Raw genomic sequence first — 22,920 nt, forward strand, 5'->3', positions numbered from 1 at the left:
GAATGACAGCTTAAAGTTTTTTCATTGTATTATTGCAGTGACCTGTTAAAAGCAGAACTTACATTTATATAAATGTTACTGGGAACTAAAGTAATCCATGTAAACCTGCCAATGACTCACACCTGCCTTTATTCAAGGGAAATATATCTATAACTCCCATTACACACAATGCAGGAACAATACACAATTCTTAATGGATTACAATGACTAGCTCTGATGCCCTAGTATTTAAAGGGAATCTGTCTCCTGTAATTCAGGTTACAAATTGCTGACACCAGTTAGGTCAAGGAGACACATGGTACCTTTAATATATCCAGTTTTGCTTCCAGGATGAAGAAAATGCTTTTATTCTCTGGTACAATGAGTCAAAAAGGCTTTCCCAAGCTCCTGAATAGCTGAAAGCTGAAATCCTTCCTCTCCCCTCTCTTTGCTTGACTGACACCTGAAAGTCCCAAGCAGGGTCAGGTATGGCAGTAGCAAGGAGGTGTTACAGCTTGCTGCAGTTCAGGAACTCAGGAGAGCCTCTGAGTCTTTATACTATAGAATAAAAGCATAATTAAAAAAAAAAAAACACAACAGGCACAACACTGCCAATTGGCTGTGTTAAAAGGGCACTCTGGTCGGTACCACTTTTTTGGCAATGCCGGGGAGGGGGGCAATATCAATATCCACTTACCTCGCTGCCTCCAACAATGCCACCTACATTTCGCCGGTTCGGTCCCCCAGTATCCGGCTGCTTCTTGGTCTTGAGACATGACGTGGCAGGCTCTTATTCCATGGAACGATTAACGGCCGATAATCGTCCTGTGGAATAGAAGGCAACGATCAGCAGACATTGTTCATGTTGGCTGATCGTTGCGTCATTTGTTTTTCAAACATGTTGAAAAACCAACAATGCCTATAGCAGCAATCTGTTGCCGTCGCTCCGTGGCACAGGAGCGGCGGAAGCAGACCGCCACATCCTCTATGGGCTGCCCGGATGATCTAGCGATTACCTGGGCAGCCCCCCCGCTGATAGCGCTTGTTTGCTCCTCACTGTCAGACCGTGGAATAGGGCCTTAAGGTCCCGTCCCAAGACCAAGAAGCTGCTGGACACCGGGCACCGCCGAAAAAGGGGTACCCCAGGCCAGTGCGCCCATTAAAGTACCGGCTGTATGCAACATGGAACATTTAGTATTACAGCTCTCACTGCAATACCATACACTGTCCATGCTCAGGAGTGGCAGAGTTTTCCAAAAAATTAAGTCTTTTTTTTTTTTGCCCAAGTCCTGAACAAGGGTATGTTCACACTATGGAATAGGCAAGGAATTTCAAGCGGAATCCATGCTAGGGATTCTGCCTGTCGCACTGATTCAATGGAATTTCTCAAGCACAATCCCCAATCCGCCCAAAGAATTGACATGTCTCTTCTTTGGGTGGATTGCGCTTAAGAAATCCCATTGAATCAATGGGACAGGCAGAATTTCTAGTGGAATCCACAGTTTTGAAAACTCTTTAACCAATAATGCAAAGGTTTCAGCCACATCCGAAAGGGTCAGAAGGGTAACTGGGCTTTACCCCCCTGGGGAGAGAGCGGATGATAAAAAAAATTAATACACAAGGGTCATTCTTTGTCAATAGAAAACAACATTATTAGGAATAAAATGCTGAATTAATGTTTATGATTCATGCTGAAAGTTCACTGCTAGTTCACAGTAAGTATCGGGCTAAAGGAAATTATTTGTTCTGCCCGGACTAGAGATGGTTTTCTCCTCGAAAAATATTTGCACATAATTCTTTTAATTCCAGTCTAGTAACAAACAATGACTGGGAGTTCTTCATACAATGTGGAGGATACGTGGTGCTGGTACAAAGCAGCAAAAAGTCACATTTTCTGTTTTTTATCTTTCTGATGTAATAACATAGAACCTGATGAATCCTAAACACGGGTTACATTTATTTACTGACAACAGAGCAATGAAAGTACTGCCAGAGGTGATGAGAAACGAGACAGTGCCGTGTGTCTGGACCAAGGAAGCCGCCACCACCGCCGCAAACCTCAAAGGGATTGTCCAGGATTAGGATATTCTCTGTCATGGTCAGGAATCAGTTATTCATAAAAATACACAAACCTTGTCAGTAGCCGAGTTACCTATTCAACCCCTGGGAGTACCTCCTAGGCTATAAGACTACCTACTCCAACTAGCAATTCCCACAAAGAGAATCCGCACCCACTGAGGCCAATTCAACACACAATAAAAAGTAAGGGTCCTATTACACGGAGCCATAATCGGCCAAATCGGGCCAATTCGCCTGATAATGGCTCTGTGTAATAGAGACAAAGATCAGCTGATGAAACCATCATCAACTGATCGTTGGTTTTGGTTTGGACCTAAAATCGTTGGAAAACTAACGCGCATCAGATGTTTGCGCAAGGGCTGCATGGACATTGCTAACAATGTCCATGCAGACCTTATTGCCTAATTATCGGGCCGTCTAATAGGGCAGTAAACAAGCACCGATGTAGCAGATCAGTGCTTGTATACTAATATGATTGGGGCGTAGTCGGCCCGTTTTACTCTCCTAACGATCCAATGAGTAAACGACTTAATGGCACCAAGCACATGAGGTTTGTATACACTCGGATGCGCCTTTAAAGGGTGTCTGTTTTGGATTCGTGGAATTCCGGTATATGATGTCCATTGAGGAATAGTATCTGGATAACCCCATTACTTTAGGTCCAGAGGCCTTCTGAATTTCCCTGCTTGTATATTAGAGCAGAGTAAGCAAATAACACGGACCTACGCTCTAGGTCGCTCGTGTCTTGACCGATATAATTCAAGAGATCAATACTATTACTATTGAAGTTTTCATGATGCAACCGCTGTGAGGAAATGGTCAAAAACCAGTCTCTCGGGGAATCTAACTGGTCTTCTGATGAACACTACCTCCTTACAATTCTATTCTCATTCTTGAGAGAGACATATTTCATTACAGAAAAACCTAGAGAGCTTAGCTCGCACAGAACAATTGGCTCCGTTCTACACTCTTTGTGCCTAAAATCTTTTTCCCACATAAATCTTCCATGGGGAAAAGGAGAAGAAATACCCAGAACCACTAACTCTGGAATGATTGAAATCCAACCTATGCTTCACAGACAAAGTACTCCTACAGTACAGTCCCTGCTGACAAACCTTCCTCAGGGTGCTTTTAAACGTAAAGAGTTGCAGAGAAATCCGCTATGATACTCAGTACCATTATAGTCTATGGCGCTGCACTCTCAAAGCAGCTTTTCATCCCACTGTGAGAATGTAGTGACAGTCATGTTTAACTACATAGCTGCTGTGGCTTTAAAAATACAAAACAGACCATCCTTACCTGCCCCCTCCTCACTGACAGCACGCTCAGTCATTTATTGGCTGCATCAGGACAGTGCACTGATTGGCTGAGTGGGCCGTCACTGAGCGAGGACCTGGAGAAGAAAGAGGGAGCACGGGTATCCAAGTAAACAAGGCTGTCACTACATTCTCAAAGTGGAATGAAAGTCTGCAGCCAGAATGGAGGGCCATAGACTTATGATACGAGTATCGCAGCAGATTTCACTACAAAAGTCACAGCAACTCAGTAAGTGTGAATCCATCCTCGTTTACCCAATATGTCAAATGTGTACCTAGCCATATTCCTTCAACTTGTCTAGTCTTTTACTATTACTTTGGTCCATGTTTTTAAAGTGGCTTGTTGGTATTTCCCCATGACATCCAGTACACAGCCTCTTTTAGGCTCACACTTGTACTAGATCACATACAGGCCTATAAATGTACTATACCAGCTAGCAGCACATGCTTATAGTTGAAAAACTAAGTGAGTGTATATCTTGTTGGAATTGTAAGGCTATAATAAAGTGTATCCTGGTGTTCCCCTTCACGGATTATTCCCTAAAATGTACAGTCGAAGTTATAAACAGGCAGGGATTACCAGATCAGGAGGCGAAGAAACCAAAAGCTTTTGTCTGTAAACTTTAACTCCTCAGATTTCTATTGAAAAGTCAAAGAGAAGGCAGAAAAAGCTCTTCTATTTCTACTGCTTGTTTCAGCTTTTTCCATCCACCTCTGTGCAGCCAATATGTATGCATAAGGTCCCAACACACATATGTATCACATAAATAAAGTTCTTTACAAGGTTCCTGCAATTTCTATGGCACTTTTGTGTGCTCAACAAACTGTTTTCTTTGCATTGCATGTAAATCTGATAACAGTTTCCAGAAACTCAATGGAAACTGCAGTTCAACGTTTACAAATTTAAAATAATGCACTTGGGGAGAGTGAATCCTTTCAGAGTATCATATCGGCAGTTCTGTGTTGGAAAAGACTTCAGAAGAGAAGGGTTTAGGGGTAGTGATTTTGACAGCATTAAAATGAGTCACCAGTGCAACCAGGTGGTAGGGAAAGCAAACTGTATGCTGGGCTGTATATTATATATATGCTGGGCTGTGTATATGGGCTGTATAGCTAAAGGTATAACCAGTAGGAAGAGGGGGATTGTGATCCTACTGTATAGAGCTCTAGTGAGACCAAGGATTTCAATCTGTATAGTCTGATAATTAATGAAGAGGGCGGGCCAGTGCTCCAGGCTTAAGATTATGCCAGCTAACATTGCAGGACTGGTGCCAGGGAGGACGGTAAGACCCATACCTTCCTCCTCAGCGTCCCCGGTGCTACATGGGGCTATTGGCAAGTTAGACTCGTCTAACCTGATGATAGTTCCCCTTTAAACTATGCCCATCATAGGCCAAGATTCAGATATATGGTAAGAATAGGTCTTAATCATTGTGCAGGGAACATGTAGTCACAGGGGTCAGCAGCAATGCCACATATCATGGCACAGATGATTCTCCAAAGCAAATATACATTTTTTTCCCCATATTATACTCTGATCTAGTTTTGTCTAAAAGAATATCATCAAAGTGACAGAATCAGCGGAAAAGCTGTTTAGAAGAAAGAAGATCAGTCCTACAGCTTTACAAAGCATTTCAAATCAATTTCCTAGGCCTCGGCCTGCGGAAGGCCATCAGCGCTGCGCTCTTACACTTCATTGGCGATCAAAGATCTGCTCATCCAGGCCAGAATATAGATGGTCACACAATTACTTATAGCATTCCAATTACAGCCATGACATACACATGGGTCTGTGCTGGGACACTCACCATCATCATGGGGGTCCTCTTACTCGCCACTGAAGTCTATATATAACTCATCTATATAAGGGGTGATGACAAATTATATAATAAGCAGTTTGCCATGACTATAAAGGCTATGGACAGTTTCAAAATAATTTTTTATGCTTGCTTTGTACTGTATATATTTATTGTTTCATAGGTCTTTATTAAAAGTTTACCTACTTTTGCGTCTCTTTCCCTCTACACTTATACATGATGGGTGAGATTTATCAAACATGGTGTAAAGTGAAACTGTCCCAGTTGCCCCAAGCAACCAATCAGATTCCACCTTTCATTTTCCAAAGAGTCTGTGAGGAATGAAAGGTGGAATCTGATTGGTTGCTAGGGGCAACTGAGCCAGTTTCACTTTCCTGTCTGCAAATGGTCTTGCCTCTGCTATCCTCTCCATCTGAGCTGGTGTGTAACCCCACCACCAGTGTTATATCTAAATGCCCCCATGCACCTTAGACTTTAGACAGCATTCCTGTGTATGGGGAGGATGGGCGGAGGGCGGGAGAAATAACTGACAGCCGGACGACTGGGTCATCAGTTATAGAAATCGTATAGGGCTCTTTATACTTTAGTCAGCCGTATCCAACGTACGTGTATGGGCTTCTCCCGATCATCCCCCAACAGATGATGTCAGCGGAGATAGGGGTCGGGTGTCAGGGAAAAATCACTGCCCAACCCCTTTGTTCTGGGAGAGATAAGCCACAGTCAGTGCTTTGTGGCTGTGGCCTAAACCTCCCCCCCATAAATAACACAGGAACACTCGGCTGTGCTGAACATTCCTGTGTATAGGGAGGGCGGGATCTGGACAGAATCATTCGGCTGTCAGTTAAAGAAGGCAAAAGGCCACCTTAAAGGAGACAACCTTAGAAATCTCTGCTCCTAAATTTTCTATGGTATAGAAGCACAGACTGATATATATGATAGGTAACAGGTGTCTCCTTATCCTAACAGATATCTAACAGCTGTAGAGGAAATATTGACTTATTAACCCTATGTATTTCCTATTAGAACCACACTACATCATGATGTGATCAGTATTTTATCTATAGTGCATCCATATATGTGTAGTGCTAGAGCCAAGGCGGCAACCCATCAGTATTCAGAAAGACAGAGGCAATCCTAATAACATACAGATGCAATCTCACCGATAATATGTCTGCATTCCGAATCTGTGTACGCTTGTGTGAAACCGGTGTCTGACAAATAGTAATGTCCAATCCTCAATGCAATATGAGTACCAGGAGATACAAGGGGCACACACTGCTGTACTGACACAGCCGTCTAGGAGTTGGATTAGATGTCACTTTATGCCGACACATTTATGCCGGTGAAATGTTCTCTCTTTGGGTTAAAGCTGTATGTGTTCTAAAGCCAAGAGCAGCTGGCGGGGCCGTATCCACACACCTGAATTATTTATGGCATTAGGTAAACCTCAGACTATTAGCTATGTTTCACAAGATCCCCTGTAATAACATGTCATACTTTATTAAGATCGATGTATGGTTACTCCGCTTTACGCGCGCATGTATATATGCATGTTTTTAGCGATTGATAACACTCTACTTTCATGCATGAGGTGTACTAAGAAAAGTCAAAGTTTGCAATGTAAAGTCTGGAAACCTTGGTTTACCTTTGTGGATCATCTTCAGCAGGCAGACAGACTCAGTTTGCAGGCACTCAGCTCAGACTCTCTTGCACTACTGAACTACTGAGCTGCCACTTCCTGCAATTTGTTCTGGTTTCTCTCTATTTCTCTCTAGAGACAGAAATCCCTTGACAAAAGGCAGTAACACGACACTCACAAAAAAGGGAGACACCTAGTGGGCCTGTTTTTTTGAACTAAGGAGTCATTTTTGGTAAAGGAAAAATATAATAGGAATAGCATTGGCTATCTCATGGTTGAAAATTGCTTAAAATGCATATGTATGCCCCGGGTTGTTGTTTTTTTTCTCCATTGCAGACATATACTAGAATATGAAATGCAGTTTGAATTCAAAAGAAAACAGTCACAAGACTTATAACTTAAAAGTGTAACTCTCATTCCCTTGCGTCCTAAGAAGGCGCAAAAACTATATCCCCATTATATGCTGCTGCTTTGGACTACAGGAAAGAGAATTTACAGTGAGTAGAAATTCCACTTTCCCTTACATCCTAAGCAGCAGCGCATAATGGGGATATAGTTTGTGCTGCTGCTTCAGACTACAGGAAAGAGAATTTACGGTGAGTAGAAATTTCACTTTCTTCGTTGTCGTCAGAATACAGTGTCAATACCCCTCCGCAGTGCTCTCTGTTCAGCTGCGCACTGGGGGGATTCTTCCAGTAGAGCCACTAACTGCATTGTACACAATGCCGCTTCTGGAAGAATTTCGTCTCCAGCTCACGCCTGAACAGGATTTTGACACCATATCCTGCCGCTAGTGAGGGATGATAGTTACACTTTAAAAGGGGGAAGAAAAAATATTTCCTTATAACTTACAAAATTAAAGCTTTTAATTGTTAAAAAAAAAAAAAAAAAAAAAAAACAGCTGTATCTATATTTTACAATGGGGAATATGCCCATAATTAGATTTGTAAATATGGCGGCCCCTCACATTGCTAAATTATTCTGATGGGCAATAAACAGGATGTGATAAGGATGTAGTGGGAAGCATATAATGTCACTGGATTCTGCTCGGGCAGCGCTACACTTCCTCATTAAGCAGCTATTATTAGGAAACGCTTAATTCCCAAAATACAGTCCGAGGTGCAGAAAATCATTACAGATGTAAAAAGGAAACCATCACCACTGCAGTTTATCATGTCATATAAACACTAATCCTCTTCAAGCTTTTTACTGGGCCATAAACATTAAGAGGTATCCAAGTTTATAATTTGTGGAGATTGCATTAATACTTTCCCCAACTGTTGATCTGTTAAAGATGTAGATTAAGTTAAGCCCAAAATACAATGCCTGCCCAGCGAGCGCTCACACGGCTATGAAAAGGTTCATAAAACTGCTAAATGAGATAGCGCTCGGCAGCAATGGCAAACATTCAGCTCTGACTGCGAGGAACTCCGCGGCCCAGGAAGACAAGAGACACAGAGTATTTTACCAGGGTCCTGACCGGCAGACATTTCCATTCCTGAAATAGTTCCTCTAGACAAAAATATTTTATTTTGCTACTGGACAAAGTAAGAAGGTCACTAGTTATATCTATACCCTATAATTCTGCTGAACTAAAGGTAGAAAACCACAGAACACTATAGTAATCTTCTGTAAGTTTAGTTCAGCAGACCTATGGGAAGTCTGGGAGTGTTAGGCTCCTATAGAGGCCCTACTACACGGAACAATTATCAGGCGTATTCGGCCGATATCGGCCGTTGCGGAAGATATTCGTCTTGTGTAAAAGAACACAATGATCAGCCGACACGAACGATGTCGGCTGATCGTTGTAGTCGTTTGTCTTTCAACATGTTGAAAGACTATACGACTTACATAGCACCGATCTGCTGCCGTTGCAACGTGGAATAGGAGTGGCGGCAGCAGACTGCTGCTATATGCTATGGGCTGCCGGACGATCAGCGATCACCCGGGCAGCCCCTCCACGGCTCCCCCCGGCTCTCACCTGTTCATTGTCGCAGCCGACAATAGCGGCGGCAGCGAGCGGGGGAACGCTGACAGCGCTTGTTTGCTCCTTATAGTCGCCCCGTGTAATAGGGGCTTTAGACTAAGCGATTTTTAACAACATTGGCAAACTAGATAATTTATCGCTAACCTGAAGTAATTCCCCATATTACACAGAACGATATAGGGGGAGATTTATCAAACATGGTGTAAAGTGAAACTGGATCAGTTGCCCCTAGCAACCAATCAGATTCCACCTTTCATTTTCCAAAGAGTCTGTGAGGAATGAAAGGTGGAATCTGATTGGTTGCTAGGGGTAACTGAGCCAGTTTCACTTTACACCATGGTTGATAAATCTCCCCCATAGTTACTACGATCGTTGACTCCATGTGATCCCAGCAAATGAAGGAACTATGTGGAATTCCACCGAAAAATTAGTGAAAAGTTAGTTGTGATCATATCGGATATATTAAACTGTGAGAAGGGGTTATTAACGTCATAAAAACTTTGATACCAGAGAATTCTAATTTTTGTTTGAACCTCACATTACTCAACAAAAGGTCCCAACCTGCAGTGTCTCTCATGCATGCAATGTTCTTTATATCAGTTAAACATATCAGTTTTTAAATGGTTAGGCTGGGTTCACACAACATTTTTGCAATCTGTTTTTTGTAAAAAACTGATGAAAAATGGATGGGAAAAAAGGATGCATGTGTGCATTCATTTTGATCTGTTTTCCATGGACTTCCATTATAAAAAAAGGATCAAAACGGATCAGTTTTTCTTAACGTACACAAAAACGTAGATGACCTTATTTTTGTGACCGTTAAAAAAAAAAAAAAAAAAAAAAAAAACAGATCTGTTTTGATCTGCTTTTTTAAAGTGGTATTTAACGGAAAAACAAATTAAAATGGAAGCACACAAATGCATCAGTTTTTTGCAAAAAACGGATGAAAAAAAACGTAGTGTGAACTCAGCCTTACTTGGTCAACTACATTTTTGTTTACGTTTAAAAAAAAAAAAAAGCATCCATTTTTTTTTTTTAAATACTGGAAGTCAATGGAAAATGGATTGAAACAAATTCCACACAACTGCATCCATTTTTTCTTCATAACATGTACACGTTAACCCACCCTGCAAAAAGGCAGTGTGAACCCAGCCTAACTTTTTTTTTCGGACCATGCTTGCCAAAATGTTTTAGCCACAGTTATTAATACTAAAAGGCGCAAAATGGCACAAGGTGTGGCGATAGTGGCAGGCAAAAGATCTTATTTTGTGCCTACCGCAAGCAACACCTTGCTATCCTGAACACTGCCGGGGCCATATTGGTGACTCGGAGAATAATTCTCACAGTCTGTTACAGGCTAGCACCGCAGGTATAGTAAAGAAGAGGAGAAAGAAAAAAAACTCCTTGAACATCTGAATATATCCTAAGAAGGAATTCCCTCTAATTCTCGAGCAGAAGACTAATGCACAGGCATTTGCAGCCGTACTCGCTGCTCCATATAAGGAGGCCGGCCAAGGAAATATAATACAAAGGGGGAAATAAAAAGATCCTAAATGTATGTAAATACACCAGAAAATGACAGAACAGATACACACGTAGTATGGCAACAAAATAAACAGAACAATAGCTGTCGCTGCTTGGTGTATGGGTGACAGATCGCAAGTAGTAACTATGGCATGGCCTTATAATGGGAGTATATAAGACCTCCAACATCAGACTGCTTCAAAGCACGGCCATGCCCTTCTCACAGACAGACAGGGTGGTGCTTTAAATAGCCGACCAACAGGAAATCATTCCCCTGCAAAATATTAGAGTACAATTACCGGTTGCCTGATATGTTGCCATGACATTCTTTTGACGGTGGAAAGTCACAAACCGAATTATCTAAGGAACAAAAGAACTAGAGAACAGAGGTTAGGTAATGTATGAAGGGAGGAAGAAGCATCGCTGGAGATGACGGTATTGTGTCCAGGCTTGTCGGCAACTACACGTTACCTAGAGGCTTCAAAGTATGAAAAATAAATAAATACAGCACGTAACGCTGCAGGTTTTACGAGACAGTAGTGGATTCATATATAACCCAAAAGAACAGTAACAAAACCCCATAGAAAACCTCTCCGGCTCTGGACAGTTCCTGATATGGACAGAGGTGGCAGCAGAGAGCACTGTGTCAGACTGGAAAGAATACACCACTTCCTGCAGAACATACAGCACTTGATAGGTACTAAAAGACTGGAGATTTTAAACAGAAGTAAATTGCAAATCTATATAAAATTTCTGACCCCACTTGATCCGTTTTTTTAAACAGTTTTAAACACTTTTTTCCCTTTTTTTCCCCCCAACAGTGTGAACAGAGTCTGAAAAAGACTGCAAACATGTCGGGTATTCACAACATTTCTGGCTGCACTACATGTAATAAACATCCGCAGATGCCCTTTTTTTTCCTTGTAAAATAACCTTCGGAATAGACCTGTTTTATATGAGGAATGGATAGGGATAGTGTGATAATAACGTGCTACTACAATGTCAATATGAGTGCACTGCCCGCTAAGCACCACGTCCACCCTGCGTTCTTATCACCAGTAATGATCGCACCAGCTGGCACAATCGATTGTAAAATGATCATAGACGTTTAATGATTAACATACAAGGGGGGGGGGATTAATCTGCCATTCCTGTATGCAGAGGGGTCTATCCTGAGGGGACTTCTGCACTCAGGACACAAGACAATGAATGAACAGTGTGTATTTCTTGAACGCCTCTATGGAGACCTGAAATAATTACAGGTTTATTATTTGAGCCGAGTGCAGAGAAACCGGTGCATGTGAGATTGTTCCAGAACACAGCAAGAAAACACCGGCTATTATACCCAATATATAGAGATTCCCACCAGTGTGCAGGTGATATAAATATTATATACCACAGGACATCAAGGAACTTAAATCATAAAAACATAAATCTGCGCGTAGATCAAGAAAACACATGGATGATGGAAAACGGGGATCTGTTTCTTATAGAATGAATGTGTTTGTTTCATGGCCAATAAAAAAAAAAAGACTTGACTGCCAATATCCGATAACAAAACGAGACCTTTGTGTTATGTATCCTACACCAAACCTACCGCTTCTGCAACACAAAAAAGAATCGAAAGAAGAACGGTGTAGTACATTACAAGTCTTTTCACTGTGAGATCAAATTGGAACATGTACGTAGTCATAGAGCTCACCCCCACCCGAAAGAGAGAGAGAAAAATGTAAACAAAACTACTACTTGGAAAGCGACGGCATAGGCCATATGCCATCAGTTGTAACACTCAGACACGTTTGGTTACAACACTTCACTCCGATGCCTAGAAAAACAAAGCCTTTAATTGTAGGACCGGCCAAGCACTACAGGTATCCCAGTAGCAAGTGATGCCTGTCAAAACAAGTCAAAGCTAAATGTAGTATATCTGCTACCCAAACAAAAGTGCATGATACCCAATAACCAGCACGTGTAAAAGTGTCCGTGTTCGGAAGAGGAGCAGGAAAACGTCCAATCCTTATTCTATTGCCATTGACTGCACTGTGCCAATGGGGGATGTGCGGCGGACAGCAGTATTTGAATAGCTGCATGAATGATACTACCAGGTCTGGCTTCAGGTTTTTGCAGGCCCTCAAGCGAAAGAACCTCAGTGGGCCCCTCATCCATCCACACACTATGCACAATCACTTGAGACACCACTAACATACACAAATACAGATTACTGACACCGACTGACTGACACAGATACACTCAGACACTGACACACGACACTTACAGCTCAGTCTTATCTCTCTTCCTCTCTGTCGAGCTGCTCTAAACACTAAGGTTGAGGACCTTCAGGTCATGTGATCAGGTCCTTCACACTTTTCTCTTTCTGTGCAGGTTCTGCTCCATCTCCTGTGTGTTCTGATGTTCAGCCAAGTGTCGGACTGGGGTATCTGGGGCCCACCTGAGGAAATTATCCTGAGGGCCCATCAATGAAGAACCAGTGAGAAATGACATGTCAGTCAATGTTAGTGCAGGTTTTAAAGCTTGGGGCCCAACGGAGGATCCTCCGGTCCTCTGGTGAGCCAGTCAGACACTGGTTCAGCCCCTCACCCTGCACTAAAATGAGTGGGATGAACATTAGAACACCGAGACCCTGTGTCTCTCTTGGCCCCGGCACTTGCCCAGGTAAGCCCTGTGCTGACGCCGGCCCTGGATACTACGATCACGGCAGCGTGATTAATCGTGCCTTCTAAAGGCACTGCAAAGGAGCCCGATCTCTTTGATAACTGCTTGCTTGGGTACTTTGACGGCCTACAAGGGGGGGGGGGGTGTAAAAGGACCCTTATAGCTGGGTGTAGGGGAGCCAATACTTACCTGCGTGTAATGCCACCGGCAGCGAGCGGGGGAACAAGGAGCAAGCGAGTGCTGAGCTGACAGGTCGGCACTCGCTTGCTCCTTTGAATTGCCCTGTGTAATAACGGCTAATTTTGAATTTAGGATTGTGAGCCCCAATGAGGGCAGGGCCAGATATGAGTGATCACAATCCCTGTAGAGTATAATATATGTATAATATGTTAGCACTTCACCTATCTATTCCACAGCACTTCACCTATCTTTATAAAAAATAAAAAATAAAAAAAAAGGTATTATAACTGATCATATGGCCATGGCCTCTGGGCACAACCAACGTGCATGTGAGAATGAAGGTGGGATGAAGGATTCCCTTCTTGCTGAGCTCAGGTACGACTTATGAGATTTTGTTTGCTTGGATGATCCAAAAAAAGATCTCCCATCAGCCACAGGTGCCTATTTATGGCCCGCCTAAGGCGTACTCTTTTTATATCTGAAAGCGATCGTATAAATAATGTCACTGCACACTTTACAACGCTTGTTACTGTTTTGGTTGCAAACATTAACCAGGATATTGTCATCCCTGTAATAAAGCTATACTTGCCTGTGAGTCGTAATACAGGTTCATCACCCTTTCTATGCAAGTTCTTCAAGGGTTTTACCACTCGCAAAGACACCACCACAGCCCATGCAATAGAACAGTAAGCTTTCTCCAGGAAGGGATTTCTCCAGGAAGCGTTGTTCATTAGTCAGTGAGAAGTAAGGTCACGGCTACTTGGGTTTATACGCCTTGTACAGGTCTTTACATATTCCTTAAATGTCAGCTACATTCCATTATTTTCCAAAAAAGCCTATGAGATTATCACCTTACCAACCAGATTCCGAGGTCTAAGCCAAACACGTTCCTACTTGTTTTCTGTTTATAAAGCAAAGCACAGTTTGTGTTCCCAACAGAGCCGGGGAGAAGTATGGCTTCTCCGAGAGCGCTTAAAGCCTGGTCAAATTAGCCCCATATTACAGAAATAAATCCCAAAGATGAATTGCTTCAATAAAAGCCGGCGGAATAAGGCAGAATCGTCCTCTCCAAACACTCCGAGAAGCGTTTGGTTGCAAACATAAATGTAAAAGTATATGATTAATCTCGGCTCTATGGCATTACTGGGACAAAATCCAAACGAAATAAGCAACAGGCCTATTCTTGTCCAAATTTTTCTTGGAATCTGCAACAACAGCTTTAATAAAGCTTAAATTCAGAAACAAGGCATGCACGGATAGATTAAACAATGGCAAAGACTGCAAAAGCTCACAAAAGAATAGAACCTTGCCGTATATAGCTTACAGTAAGGATTCATACTGATAGAGGGGGCAATATAATATAATGGCTGACTGAATATATAATATATACACAGGGTGGTCCAAAAGTAGGTGGACAGTGTGTGTAATAGGGTTATGAAGGAGGAGATCTATCAAACATGCTGTAAAGTGAAACTGGCTCAGTTGCCCCTAGCAACCAATCAACTTCCATATTTCATTTTCCCAAGAGTCTGTGAGGAATGAAAGGTGGAATCTGATTGGTTGCTAGGAGCAACTGAGCCAGTTTCATGTTACATCATTTACTAATCTACTAATCTACATCACGTTACTAATCTACTCTATAGTGTAAAGTAAGGCACACACCCCCCCCACCCTGAAAATAAGGCGCCCCCCCCAAAAGTAAGGCCGACCGCCACCCACAACTCACCTAATCCCCTCATGGAGCTTCACTACCGGCGTCGTAGGCAGCTTAGTCCACACCACCCAACATCCGCCACGTGTCCCAATGCCGCGCGCACGTCCCAAAGCTCAAAGCTACTGCCGCCAGGACCCGCCACCGCATCCACCCACCTCTGCACCCGTCCGGCAATGTTGTGAGTATTGCGGGGAGGTCCGGGGGATGTCTTATTTATCTCCCTTCGGCTGGGGGGAGACAAATAAGACATACCACGAAGATAAGACATAGGGAGAGATTTAGCAAACATGGTGTAAAGTGAAACTGGCCCAGTTGCCCCTAGCAACCAATCAGATTCCACATTTTATTCCTCACAGATTCTTTGGAAAATGAAAGGTGGAATCTGATTGGTTGCTAGGGGCAATTGAGCCAGTTTCACTTTACACCATGTTTGATAAATCTCCCATGATTCATAACCCTATTACACATACTGTCCACGTACTTTTGGACCAGTGTGTGTATATATATATATTATATACGAACCGGGTTCAGGTTCGAGTTGATCCGAACCCGAGCGTTCAGTATTTGATTAGCGGGGGCTGCTGAACTTGGATAAAGCTCTAAGGTTGTCTGGAAAACATGGATACAGCCAATGACTTTATCCATGTTTTCCACATAGCCTTAGGGCTTTATCCAACTTCAGCAGCCACCGCTAATCAAATGCCGAAAGTTCGGATCGACTCAAGCATGCTCGAGGTTCGCTCATCTCTAATAGATAGATATAGATATAGAGAAAGAGGGTTGTGAGACGGCACTGTGTAGGCTCAAAGGCTCAGGTGGGTGCATGAACTCAGGTAGCCAGACCCAGGCTTCCAAACCCACAACAAGTCGAACGAGGCAGCACTCCAGTATAAAGTGAAGAAAAGTGACTTTATTCACCCATCAATGTGCAACATTTCGATCTCTCATTGCTTGAAAAAGTTCTCAATGAGAGATCGAAACGTTGCACATTGATGGGTGAATAAAGTCACTTTTCTTCACTTTATACTGGAGTGCTGCCTCGTTCGACTTGTTATTTTTATTTATATATTGTGGACTTAAGGCTGGCGCTACATGTCGCATGACCAGGAACCATTGTGCAGCACTGCCCTGTCACCAAACTCCATCACTCATACAGTTAATTGGGGTCTCATTGCGGCTCACAAGCATCCATGACCACTACCCTCGAGTAGGAAAAGTCCATTGCAAGGTCAGGGCCACTAGTGATTGGACAGACCCATTTCCCTTGTATAAGTGATGGAGTCATGCCATCAGGCAACGTGACATGGATTACATGATGGGCAAATATCCTATCTCCCATAGGAATGCAGGGAGAAAAGAAGGAGATGGCGCCATGTATGCCCAGGACAAGCTTGATGGCCCGGCCTACACAGAGTTTAGAGGAAAGACACTCCAGACGTTATTATTGGTAATGTAAGTACGTAGTCAAACAGGCAGGAGGGCCATTTATTTATAGTATTTGCAATCCCAGCAATCGGGAAAAGAAAGAAAAATAAACATTGATCTACACGTCTTCATTGAATTGGGTTATCTAACCTCACTATATATTCCCTATAATCTCCACATTATAAATGCAAGTGCAGACCTCAACTACAATATACAACACAACGTCCTGCATATAGCAAGCCGCTATTTTATCCCATTGTCTGGATCCATCTGATCTGGCAGCATCTCTCTGCGTACAAACATGGCAGCCTCACCTATTTTCTGGTTGAATATCTTGTCGAAGGTCAGCTCCCCTCGTTCTTCCAGATACTTCTGCATCACACTCCGAATGCTGAAAGTAAACAGGTAGACGGTGTTAATACTGTGCACTACTTGGCATTGTGACAAATTAACTTTATCCTAGAAACATTTTATGATGACGCTAATAAAAAGATGCTAGCTTGTGCTTCCATTCCTCATTTTCTAATATAAACTGTATTTTCATCCATTTAGTGCATTTAACTTCAACTTTTTTGAAATTAACTGGTGTCAGAAATTTTTAATTTAATCCTAATAAAAAAAACTTTCTCCCAGTACATATCAGCTGCTGTATGTCCTGCAGGAAGTGATGTATTCTCTCCAGTCTGACACAGTGCTCCCTGCTGCCACCTCTGTCCATGTCAAGAACAGTCCAAAGCAGTAAAAAAAAAAACAAAAAAAACCCATAGAAATTGTCTCCTGCTCTCTGGACTGCAAAGAGTACCACTTCCTGCACAACATAGAGCAGCTGAAAACTACGGGAAAATTACAAATTACTGGCACTTTATGGCACTAAGATTTAAAAGAATCTTTTTTGTGATCTACCCCTTTAATGACTACTGTGGAAAAGAATGTGGAAAGAACAAGCTTCACCTAGTAACCTTAGCTTCCAGTAAATATATTAAAACACAATTTTTTTAAGCAGTACCAGTAGAGGTATTTTGCTCCCAAACACAACATAATAAAAAGTCGGCTGGACCCATCAATTTCATTGACAACCCAACGTGTATGGCAGCCTCCCGACTCTCCCCCGACAGATATTACTTTTCAACTGGCCAATCCTTTTATCCTCAAAGAGGTAAGTCACCACCAGAAGCCTCTATCCTACTCCCTCCATTCAGAACACGTGAACGCTTGGCCAAATATTCATGTGTATAGATGGATGAGGGGACATGACGTACAGCAGAACTGTCGGTCAACAGCTATCCCATGTGTGGATACTTTGAGGCCTTCACAGTCTGTAATTCCCTTGAGGTATCCACACAGACCATCATCTTCGCAACGATTAGACCTCATACGAATATGTCTAGAGAGCCCCCTCTGCTTGTCCTCAGACCGGGTCCAAGACACAAGAGGAACTCTAGCAGGTTACTATTTGGATAATATGAGTTTCTAAACACTTCGCACCACTGGAGATATCCAAGATAAGACGCCAATCTGCAGGGGAAGCATTTATTTCTATGCTCACCCGTCTTCCGTTTCTGAGCAGGAAATCCTATTGTAAACCTAGGAAAGGACACGGCAGGGAACAACTGTGAACTGTAGAACAGGGTGGTAAAATGAATCGGTACTAGTATACAGTACTTGTTACCGCTATATACCAGTCAGTCATAGCATTCTGGGATCTCTTATATGAATTGCTACCAGTCATGGGTGGCACTCTGGGTAAATGGTAGAGGCAGGCGGGACCTGCCACTTTAGGCACCGACCTATCCAGATGCAGCAAGCAAGTGGACTGTCTGTCCATTTTTATTGCTTTTGACACAAACCTCAAGAACTAACAGTGACACGAGTGACTTTGATAAGACATAGATTTGTAATTTACTTCTATTTAAAAATCTCCAGTCTTCCAGTACTTATCAGCTGCTGTATGTCCTACAGGAAGTGGTGTATTCTTTCCAGTCTGACACAGTGCTCTCTGCTGCCACCTCTCAGGAACTGTCCATAGTTGCAGCAAATCCCCATAGAAAACCTTTCCTGCTCTGGACAGTTCCTGACATGGACAGAGGTAGCAGCAGAGAGCACTGTGCCAGACTGGAAAGAAAACACCACTTCCTGCAAGACATACAGTAGCTGATAAATACTGGAAAACCGGAGATTTTTATATAGAAGTAAAATTACAAATCAATATAAAACTTTCTGAAACCAGTTGATTTGAAAGGAAAATATTTTTGTTGGAGTACCCCTTTAATGTATATGTAGAGATGCTAACCTCTTTATGTAACAGAGTATCTTCTGCCTTGTAAAACCTAAAGCTTATGTGCAGCCTCATGCTTTAACCATGTAGGATCAGGAATATCCAGAAGAAATAATAGGCCTCCCACGTAACTGGATACAGATTACTCCGTACCTATAGCCGCAATGCATAAAGCAGTCCTGAACATATACTGTGCCTTCTATTCCATTTGCTCAGCTATGTCCAGCTGTTTCCACTTCTATTCCAGCTATTAGGTAGGAACAGAGTTCAATAAGCCTGGATAATATTGCAGACAGACCTCCCTCGACCGTACACATGATTATACCAAATGTACAAAGTCAAGCAGGTTCATGACTTGCTATCGAGTATTCATTCGGTCCCCTTGCATCTGTCGGCTAGGTCAATCTCCTATTATACCGTAATTCATTGCAGTGGATCTGGATATCCCTTGCATCTAATCAGGATAAAAGTATGGCCTCCAGCAACAGCCGCACCGAGCAAATCATCTTAAGGTAGTTTGGATTATTATTTCTGGGTTATGACTTATTGGAATTGGAAGGTTTAGCTCTGATATTAAATCGCTTCCACCCCTAGTCTAGGGGGACGTGCGCCGTCATTGTGTGACTGCTAACAAACTCGACTTTTCTTCGTATTCCTGCCATACCAGAACATTAGAAACAGTGATCCAGTGCCAAATTCTACATGAATACCGCTGGAGGTCTGAGAATTTTCCCAAATGTTTATATGTGACATATCTCACAATATCAAATGGGATGTTAGTACATAATCCATGAATGAGTATTAGATTTATTGTACAGCATAGATAGAAGGTCGGATCTACACATGGTGAAGCTCTATGGGTGGCAGCTTTGCGATTAAAGGTGGGTTCACACTGAGGAACTCTCGCGGATAAACTCCGCAGAATTCCGTCGCCTGTACGCACGCACGACCGGGCACCTTTCCGCCGGCTCCATAGACACCATTCTATGGGCCGGCTGATTCCACCGAAAGAATTGATGTGTCAATTCTTTCGTCGGAATGCGGAATCCGCCCGTGCATAGAATGGCGTCTATGGCACAGGCGGAGAGGGGCGCGGTCGTGCGTGCGTACAGGCGACGGAATTCCGCAGAATTTATCCGCGAGAATTCCTCAGTGTGAACCCACCCTTATACTGTGGCCTTGACCGATATATCTCTTGCTATACCCAAACAGACAGAGATCTATCAAGACAAAGCTAGTAGGGCAGAGAAGCCATTAAGGACTGCGCTAATGACTTGTGGTGCAGGCAGCATGAAAGGAATGACAGCTTCCCCGATTTTGGTCCCCTTGCCTCCAAAAAAGTGAAACAATGAGGTCACATGAACCACAAAAAACAGTACCAATAAAGCTAGTCTCAGAAAAACAAGCCCACTCACAACTCTGTCAGCATAAAAACATTTTGGTGATTCAAAAAAAAAATAATTATTGCAAAAAGCTAGCAAAAAAATAAATAAATAATAATAAAAAAATATATATTATTATTATTATAATACACACACACACACACACCACATCTAGAGGGCCCTCATACATTTTCAGGCTATGTTCCCACCACAGGATCATAGCAGGGAAAGGCACCTGTCATGTAATATTGACGTCTGCAAATAATGATCATGATCACTTACTGACTGGCTTAGCGGCCAGCGCCTGTGGGACCACAACAGGAAAGTATAACTTGATTATTATATTCCCACAACCCCCTGCCCATCCTGTTTTTTTCTATTTTGTCTGGACATCCCCTTTTTGTGATCTTTGGAGGGGCAAAACTTTTAAAATGGAGTGCTTTATAGGAGTATCTAGCATTCCATATCCACTTCATAAATTATTTGGTCCCTAGAAACAAAATAATAAAAGTTTAGCAGCAATTTTTTTAAATTCCCAAAACATTTTCAACATTAAGCCATAATGTGCCAGAAAAGTATAAGTGCAGTTAAAATCCAACAGGCCCAATCTTTTTGATCCCTGACGTGTCAAAGAAGAATGGGAGGCCCCATAAAGTAAGAGGATCCCTTGCTTAATTTTTTTGCAATATGTATGGGGGCTTTTACCTATGCGCATGGCTAAAGCTTTACCTCATACATATCATCTATTTGCCATGCGGATCTAATGCAGACTGGCTACCTATCTATTCGCTCCTCAGCGCTGACTGCTTGGTTGGCATATGAGGCGCCAATGCTAATAGCACAGGGAATCGGGTGGGTGGGGTTACAGTTATGCTATAGTATTAGCTTTAATTTCTGGAGGCTACAACGAGGCCTCTGGAGGCTATGTTTACACTACGTAATAACCATGGCCGTTGTTACAACAGAACTTACGTAGTGTTGCCTTCTAAGGAATCAAGGACGGAGTGTATACACATGGTATACACTCCGGCCAGGATCCTAAGCGGCGCTCAAGAAACTGACATGCCAGTTCTCTGCGGCCGAAGAAAACCTGTAAGTCCACACAATGGAGCGTGCGGCTCCGACCACACGCTCCATTGTGTGCAGCGGGGGAATTCAGCTGAAGTGAAGATCTTCTCTTACACCGGCCGTTCCATGACCCGGCCGGGTCACGGAACAGCGGTGTCTTACTCAGTAAGAACATGGCCTTATAGTGTTGAGGGATTTATCTGACAGATCTTTGTTCCTGGCTTTGTCTTCAGACTATAAACAGAGAACAGGTCACAAAAAGGAGAGACTGGGATCTATCCTCTTTTCAAATCCATTCCTGACTAACTTCAAAAATCTGTCAGATTAATCTCTCTGTGTAAACGCACCCTTAGTAGAGGACCTGTGACACTAACATACACTGCCCATTTGTGTATGGGCCTAAGCGAAAACCATCCCACAAGCCAGACTTGTTTTGTAAGGCATTGTAGCAGAAGCAGCATTTTCCTACAGATAACACTCTAAAGACTAACAAAGCCACAAAGTCAGGACTATCTAAGACAAGAAAGTGTTTAATCAGCAGACAAGAGCATCTGAGGCTACGAGGAAACGTGACCACCAAGTTACACACTGTAATAGTGATATCTACAACAAGCATAGCCAGAAGGTTCCAAAAATAAATCCCATGGTCATTGGCCGTCACTCAAACATTTCCATAAGCCTCAATGTCATGTTACATAGCTTCTCCCCAAAGTAAAAAGGAACAAACAATACTGAATTGTCAATGACCTTCTTTAATGAAACTGACCCTACATTGTTTAAAGACCAGTTTTCGGAAAATTTAAATACATATCAAAACTAGTACAAAGGAAAAGAGTGAAGAAGCCGTCCATAGCAGTCAGAGCCACTGACCCCTACAGGGTCTTAGAATAGAAAGAGCTGCCATCAAGTTGTCATCGAGAATTACGTTAGGTTGATTCAGTTTTCTTTTTTGCAACTTATCCCAGTTTTAATAAATAATGTTACGAACTACATCCAACCTATTTGTCCATTTTCTGCAAAAAAGTTTGACACGTAAAAGGGTATGTCCTGACCTGACACCTAATTCTACTCTTATACCTCAAAAAGTCTTATTTATACCCCATAAATGCCTAAGGCCCTATTCACACATTCGCAGTTCTGTCCCCAATAGCGGACAGAACATAAGATCAATGTATTTCAATGGCCCCGTTCACACATAGGCTCCATGCCTAAAGGAAAAGAAAAAAAAGCACTGCCGCACTGACGACTATCTTCCATGTAAAGGTCCGTGAATTATGCAGCAATACTGATGCACATTCATAGTGTTGTCTACAATTGTGGGCCGCACTTTGTGTGAGGGCCCTATAACACAAAAAGATTGTCGTGCGAAAATTGTTGTATCGTTCAAATTCAAGAGAAAATCTGCAGGCATATGCAGGCAATGATGGAACGACTAATAGAAATTGGTTAATTGGTTCATAAGTGGTTGATCTTTCGTGCAAAAATTCGTTATATTGTTCGAATTTAAACAATAACCGTTCAGTGTAATTGCAGGCAACGATCGAAAAATCGTTCGTATGTCGTTGATCGAGATCTGAACCGAAAATTATCGGTAAAGGGGTAGTGGGGCGCTAAACAATTATTCACAAAATAACACACATTACAAAGTTATACAACATTGTAATGTTTATGTTAGTGAATGGCCCCCTCCCAGTGTTCCCCCACCCACCCACGCCAGACCCGGAAGTGTGATGCACTATACTCACCCGACTCGTGTCGACCCCGTCCGCCATCTTGGGACAATGATGTCATCTTCGGGCGGGCAGCCGAACCGCTTCATCTGTCCCTCGTGCCGCCCCCCTCTGCCGCATCATCATCTGCTC

General features: G+C 42.7%; 1 protein-coding gene across 4 annotated transcripts in view; it reads right to left on the reverse strand.

Annotated features, from left to right (window-relative positions):
• The window catches only part of GRK3 (G protein-coupled receptor kinase 3), a 223,985-nt gene that overhangs the window by 123,757 nt on the left and 77,308 nt on the right, over positions 1-22,920 (reverse strand). For 3 of the 4 annotated variants that reach the window (XM_069961332.1, XM_069961331.1, XM_069961333.1), the window contains one exon: positions 16,648-16,724. In XM_069961332.1, coding sequence (XP_069817433.1) covers positions 16,648-16,724 — 77 coding nt within the window. Of the gene's footprint in view, positions 1-12,616; positions 12,637-16,647; positions 16,725-22,920 lie in introns of those variants that run through there. The other variant, XM_069961334.1, reaches the window with a different exon arrangement.

This window comes from Dendropsophus ebraccatus, chromosome 3 (assembly GCF_027789765.1).
Source record: "Dendropsophus ebraccatus isolate aDenEbr1 chromosome 3, aDenEbr1.pat, whole genome shotgun sequence".
Lineage (NCBI taxonomy): Eukaryota > Metazoa > Chordata > Amphibia > Anura > Hylidae > Dendropsophus > Dendropsophus ebraccatus.